This window comes from Palaemon carinicauda, chromosome 32, assembly GCF_036898095.1.
Source record: "Palaemon carinicauda isolate YSFRI2023 chromosome 32, ASM3689809v2, whole genome shotgun sequence".
Lineage (NCBI taxonomy): Eukaryota > Metazoa > Arthropoda > Malacostraca > Decapoda > Palaemonidae > Palaemon > Palaemon carinicauda.
In genome coordinates, this window is record NC_090756.1 from 52,093,239 (window position 1) to 52,100,738 (window position 7,500).

Consider the following 7,500-nt stretch of genomic DNA (forward strand, 5'->3'; position numbering starts at 1 on the left):
ATACCAATATATGAATAAAATTAAATGTAGCCCACATATGAGAATTAAATCCTATTATAAGTATCATCATCATCATCATTAATGCTGTAGCCTACAACTCGTATAGTTATATCAATAACAACTCAAATTTAAATAATCTTTAAGAAAAATAATGATTAAAACTGTTCCTTCCATTTGTACACGCAACATACAATAAAAACCTTATTTCTAACGTTTGGCAACATTCTTCTAGAAAGTTTTGCAAAGTTCTTTTTGAACGCTTGTTTTGTTAATGCGCTTTAAACAGGCCAGTCCATCGCTAATGTTTATACTATCATATCATGATGTCAGATTATAAGAAAGGAATTTGATCAAAAAAAAAATTCATTGTTTATTTTCTTCTTTTTTGGTTAGTTCAAGGATATTTTGTTAAGCAGTCGTGCATAATTGGGTTTTTAACTATGTTGGGCTATGATTTGTTTTATGAATTTTCTTATAGTAAGCAGTATAATTCATTTAATCAACTCACAAGCTCACACGCCCACACTATATCTATCTATTTCTCTCTGTCTCTCTCTCTCTCTCTCTCTCTCTCTCTCTCTCTCTCTCTCTCTCTTTATATATATATATATATATATATATATATATATATATATATATATATATATATATATATATATATATATATATATATATATAATAACAACAAGTGCAACTATTACTAGTCCACTGCAGGACAATGGCCTCAGACATGTCAATTCACAACTGGGTTTAGCCAGTTTTCATCATAACAGTGCCCAGTGCGGATTGGTGATGGTGGGAGATTTTTGTCTGATCGGTCATAGCAAACCAACCTAGTATGAGTGTTCATGAGTAGTACTGCTTTGCTGATCATGGCAGTACACAAGCCCTTCCACCACGTTAAGATATCTCCACACAGAAAGGGCTATACTGTATATCTAAATATGTATATATATTCATTTATATATAATCCTCAGTCATTACTAGTCCAGTGCAGAATAATGGCCTCAGATATTTCCTTGCAATTGCGATTTATGGTTTCTCTATACCAGTCCACACCCACAAACTTTATTAGTTTGTCAAATCATCGTCTTCTCGTTCTTCACCTGCTTCTTCGACAATCTCTGTATTGATAATATCCATCTATTATCTAACATTTTCATTATATATCCTGCCCATATCTATTTTTTCTTGCATGTTGTTATTATATATACATATATATATATATATATATATATATATATATATATATATATATATATATATATATATATATATATATATATATATATATATATATATATATATATATATATATATATATATATATATGTGTGTGTGTGTGTGTGTATATATGTATATATAATCACGTACTTATTTATTGTAATATATAAAATTTATAAAAATTATAATGCAATTAGATATGGAGAGTTAAATAAAAAATTCGAGTCAAACTTTTCCTTAATAAATACATCAAGAAAGAGAGATCATATTTTAAGTGAAAGTTGATTTAGTTAGATTTTTCTTATATACAAAATATAATTTATTATAAAAGTAGATGGAGTCGAAGCATTTTAACTTAACATAGAAAATCAGAAAAAAATATAAACTAAATCACCTCTTGTATGAAAAGTACCCTGGAGAAATATTATGATTTCATTAAGAAGTAATAAGAAATCTTTTTCCATAATTAATTCACAAAATCTATTTTTAGCCCCTATAATTCATTCCTCGTTTCCCGACTTCATTTTAGGGGATTAAAAAGTCTATCGTCTCACATTACTCTTTTAATTACTTTCCACTTCATTGTCATTAATATCAATAATCCATAGACACCATTTTATTAGTCTACATCAATGGACCATCTGTGTTATCAGCCATTATTTTCATTGGGTTGATTCTGAATCTTCTTCCTGAGTCTTTTATTCCGAGGGTTAATTTCTCAGTTTTTTTCCTAGTCTTAAATTATGAGGCTTTTTTTTCGAAAGGTTAATATTTGAGCCCTTTTCTGAGGGTTAAATATTGGGCCCTTATTTCCGAGGGTTCATTTCTGAGCCTTTTTTTCCGAGGGCTAATTTCTGAGCCTTTTTTGCAAGGATTCATTTCTGAGGATATTTTCCAAGTGTTGATTTCTGAGTCCTTTTCCAAGAGTTAATTTCTGAGCCTTTTTTTTCCGGAGGCTAATTATTGGACACTTTTTTTTTCTGAGGGTTAATATCTAAGGCTTTTTTCCCGAGGATTAATTTCTGAGCCTTTTTCTAAGAGTCAATTTGCGGGCCTTTTTCCGAAGGTTAATTTCTGATCCCTTTTTTCAGAGTTAATTTCTAAACCTTTTTACTGAGGGTTAATTTTTGGGTCTTTTTTCTGAAGCTTTCGTTTATGAGCCTTTTTTCTGGTGGTTAATTTCTGAGCCTTTTTTTTCCGAAGGATAGTTACTGAGTCTTTTTTTCCGAGGGTTAATTTTTGGCCCTTTTAACAAGGGTTGATTTCTGAGGGCTTTTTTTCTGATGGTTAATTTCTGAGCCTTTTCTCAAAGGGTTAATTTCTGGGCCATTTTCTCGATGGTTAATATTTGATCCTTTTTCCAAAGGTCAGTTTCTGAGTTATTTCAAAGGGTTAATTTTCAAGCCTTTTCTCCTTAGTTTAATTTCTGACTTTTATCTGAGGCTTAATTACTGAGACTTTTTTCCAAGTGTTAATATCTGAGGCTTTTTTCTGAGCCTTTTTTTCCAAAGGCAAATTTCTGAGCCTTGTTTCCGAGGGTTAATTTCTGAGCCTTGTTTCCGAGGGTCAATTTTTGAGTCTTGTTTCCGAGCGTTAATTTCTGAGCCTTGTTTCCGAGGGTCAATTTCTGAGCCTTGTTTCCGAGCGTTAATTTCTGAGCCTTGTTTCCGAGGGTCAATTTCTGAGCCTTGTTTCCGAGCGTTAATTTCTGAGCCTTGTTTCCGAGGGTCAATTTCTGAGCCTTGTTTCCGAGCGTTAATTTCTGAGCCTTGTTTCCGAGCGTTAATTTCTGAGCCTTGTTTCCGAGGGTCAATTTCTGAGCCTTGTTTCCGAGCGTTAATTTCTGAGCCTTGTTTCCGAGGGTCAATTTCTGAGCCTTGTTTCCGAGCGTTAATTTCTGAGCCTTGTTTCCGAGGGTCAATTTCTGAGCCTTGTGTCCGAGCGTTAATTTTTGAGCCTTGTTTCCGAGGGTCAATTTCTGAGCCTTGTGTCCGAGCGTTAATTTCTGAGCCTTGTTTCCGAGGGTCAATTTCTGAGCCTTGTTTCCGAGCGTTAATTTCTGAGCCTTGTTTCCGTGGGTCAATTTCTGAGCCTTGTTTCCGACCGTTAATTTCTGAGCCTTGTTTCCAAGGGTCAATTTCTGAGCCTTGTTTCCGAGCGTTAATTTCTGAGCCTTGTTTCCGAGGGTCAATTTCTGAGCCTTGTTTCCGAGCGTTGATTTCTGAGCCTTGTTTCCGAGGGTCAATTTCTGAGCCTTGTTTCCGAGCGTTAATTTCTGAGCCTTGTTTCCGAGCGTTAATTTCTGAGCCTTGTGTCCGAGCGTTAATTTCTGAGCCTTGTTTCCGAGGGTCAATTTCTGAGCCTTGTGTCCGAGCGTTAATTTCTGAGCTTTGTTTCCGAGGGTCAATTTCTGAGCCTTGTTTCCGAGCGTTAATTTCTGAGCCTTGTTTCCGAGGGTCAATTTCTGAGCCTTGTTTCCGATGGTCAATTTCTGAGCCTTGTTTCCGAGGGTCAATTTCTGAGCCTTTTTTCCAAGGATTAATATTTGAGGCTTTATTTCAAAGGGTTGTTTCTGAGTCTTTTTTTCCAAGGGTTAATTTCTGAGCATTTCCTCCGAGGGTCAATATCTGGGCTTTTTTTTTTTTCAAGGGTTTATTTCTCTGCCTTTTTCCAAGTATTGATATCTACGCCATTTTTTCTGAAGGTAAATTATTGAGGCTTTTTCGAAGGGGTTAATTTCTGAAGCCTTCTTGAAGATTTAATTTTCGAACCTTCTTTTCCGATAGTTAATTTGTGAGGATTTTTTGTAAGGGTCAATTTTTGAGCCTTTTTTCCGAGGGTTACTTTCCGAGCCTATTTTTTCTGAGGGTTAATTTCTGAGACTTTTTTCCAAAGGTTAATTTATTATTTTATTATAAAAAAATCATTGTGATGCTAGCGATCAATTACAATAATAAAAATAATAATAATAATAATGATAATAATAATAATGATAATAATAACAATAATAATAATATAATATGAACTATTAAAACAATAATAATAATAATAATAATAAAAGTAATAATGATAATAAAAATAATAATAATAAAAATAATAATAATAATAATAATAATAATAATAATAATAATAATAATTAGATAATTCAAATTATTAAGATAATAATAATGATCATGAGATCATTTACGTTATTGAAGTAATAATAATATTATTAATAATAATAATAATAATAATAATAATTTAAATTAATAAGGTAATTAAAATGAGAAAGATAATAATCATAATTAGAAATTTACCTTCAAAAATTTTAATCTTATTAAACTTACCCAACCTAGTCATTTGTTTTTTTTTGGAAACAAATAACTATTTTGAAAATACATTTATATGTTGAGATTTCTTTTTTTAGATTCCTGAGTCGTAACTGGAATCAAGCCAGAAATGGTTGGAGGGTCCTGGTGTGGACCGTTGGTAAGAGTATTTAACTCTCTTGAAAGTTCAGTTGAATATTCAAGACTTTTCTTATTGTGTTCTCAGTGGAGATGTATACACTGAGGGATTCTCTCTCTCTCTCTCTCTCTCTCTCTCTCTCTCTCTCTCTCTCTCTCTCTCTCTCTCTCTCTCTCTCTCTCTCCCCCCTTAGCAAGAGCTGGGATTTTCGTTATGTATGCATCATAATTATGGCCAATTTTTCGAATTTATGGTTCCCAGTTTATTACGAGTTTGTTAGGAGAGATGATGAAATTCCAACTGTTGTATATAGCAAATTTCGATTCCGTTAATTACTTAATAAAATTCACCTAATTATCTTCAAAGAAGGAAATCATTTCTAATTTAGTAGTCGAAGTTATTTGGGGTTCTTGTACACAATAAATAAAATGTAAAACAGATATTAATTGTCACTTATTTCTTAGACACTAGAGACAGTCTATTTTAACATGCTTTTTTACTTTACCTAACCTTACCTAACCATTCTAACCTAACCTAACATAACTTAGTGATATATTGAGTCTGTTCGATCATTAGGAAGCATTTTTCAGCATAAGGCATGATTTCCCCTTCTTAATATATGAGAATATGTTTATGGGATTGGGAAATTAAAACTGACAACTTACGACCCAAAAGACAGCAAGATTCCTTTCGTATTCCTTGCAATATGGAAATACTGTATAAATGAATGGCTTGCCTTATTGATTAACTGCAGATCCGTCTATTGATTTTGAGTTGAAATATGTGATGATGATGTGATTACGTTTGATGATTAATAATGAAATGATGAAAAAGAATATTGAACATGTAGACATTAAAGACAGTTTTCATTTTGCACCTGTGGTCAAATCCCAAGGGTTTTAGACATAAATATATCTTATGAGGAAGTTCACACTGACAGTTAATGTATTCCATTTTCTTGATAGTTGTTTACTTTTTGTTTTCAATTTAATATGTCCATCTTTGCAAAATATTTCTATAGGCAATTTGTTAATATTTATTTCTCTGTAGCTTTTCCAACCAAAGGAGGAAATGATTGACAGGTGAATTTGGATGGGACAAACACCGAAACAAGTCCACCTCTCTTGCCCGAGCTCAAAGAAAGCAATGGATAGAAATGGAGTGAGAAAAGGTTCAACCCAGAGGGAAGCATTTTACCTTTTTGTAGGAGAAAGTAGAAACTGACTTTGGAAAGTCAGGAATATTTCTTCCAGAAAAGAAATCTTTGCATCTCAGAGTGGGAAAAAGTCTTGGAAAAGCAATTACTTATTTTCTTAATTTAAGTATGAAATGAAGTATCATTGTGTTATCAAATATGGTCAACGTCTATATGTGATGTTTTAAATATTCCGTTTTTTTATTTAAACCAGTTTTATTTTATTTTAATTATTTTTAATTATTTTATTTTTTTTGGGGGGGGGGAGGGGGAGGGCGCTTATAATGTCATTTTTCATATACAATCATATCCTGTTCCTCACAAAATCCTTTTCAGACCAGGGTGCCTATTAATTCACTTTTTCTAAAAGAATTTGTTGATTTGGTTTTTTACGTTAGTATCGCCTGTACACCACATTTTTTTTTATCCCACCCAAACCCCCCCCCCCCCCCTCCCTCGAGAGAGACTATACGATTTTTTCACTGCTCTCGAAGTTATAATCGTCGTATTTCTTTGTTTGCTGGTTTATATTTTTACAATTTTTATGTTATGGCAATGCTGAAAGATGCATAAGATGTCAGATGATGAATATTAATGCCTAAAGCATTTCGTAGTCGTTACCGAAGTCATTGAAGACGTCGTTGTCGTCATCAAAGTCGTCGTCGTTGAAGTCGTTGTCTTCGAAGTTGACATATAGCCATATATTTCTGGATTTAAGGTAAGGGGCTTACCACTGACTAGTAGGTGACCCTTTAGTTTGATGATTATGTTTCTCTCTCTCTCTCTCCTCTCTCTCTCTCTCTCTCTCTCTCTCTCTCTCTCTCTCACTCTCTCTCTCACTCTCTCTCTCTCTCTCTCTCTCTCTCTCTCTCTCTCTCTCTCTCTCTCTTCTCTCATGTTAATAGTGATACTAGACATTAAGAGGGAAGATTTTTCTCTTATAAAAAAGTAAGTAGTTGAGTAGCTTTTCAGGAACGTCTAGTGAGTTGAACAGTTTCCGAATCGGAACGATTATAATGATACATAAGATTGTGAAATATTTACATTGTTATTTTAATTTTGATTCAAACACCAAAGAAGATATGATTATGGTTATTATGTTAAACACTAAGAGGAAGATGAAAGCCAACAAGTTATTACTTATATGCGAGGGCAAATGCAATAGAACAGTGGGATATTGTATATATGCATAAACTGGTATATTTTTTTTACCTTTTCTAGCGTTGTAAGTCATAAATTTCTAATAGGTGTTGTCTCGGAACATCGTTCGATGTCCCAGCTACAAAATCTCAAATCCTTCACCATCGGATATTCGAATTTTTCCAATAATGGTTTTATCATATCTAAAGAAAAAAACCTTGTATGGAATTAATTTTCATTTAATTACCCCTTTTCTTAACACCTGGGAAGCGGGATGATTTGATTCTATGTAAAAATAAACCTTCTTATCCTCAAAAGGATCTTCAAAAAACATGAACATACATACATACACACGCGTCTTCAAACACGCCCTCAAGGATTTTTTTTTTTTTTTTTTTTGCCAAATCCCTTTCTTATCTGTCCCTGTTCATCTTTATGCGAAAGAGAGATTCTCACCATGGGAAGAAGGAAAATCCTGTGGAAAAGGTTGTGAG

The 7,500-nt window shown here is 33.1% G+C and overlaps 1 protein-coding gene across 1 annotated transcript in view; it reads right to left on the reverse strand.

The window, feature by feature from the left end:
* Window positions 1-7,500, reverse strand: part of LOC137625605 (uncharacterized) — a 59,232-nt gene that overhangs the window by 49,041 nt on the left and 2,691 nt on the right. Inside the window, exons 2-3 of the mRNA XM_068356517.1 lie at window positions 6,488-6,544; window positions 2,677-3,748 (exon numbers count right to left, since the gene is read on the reverse strand). Of these exons, the coding sequence (XP_068212618.1) occupies window positions 2,677-3,748; window positions 6,488-6,544 (1,129 nt within the window). The remainder of the gene's footprint in view (window positions 1-2,676; window positions 3,749-6,487; window positions 6,545-7,500) is intronic.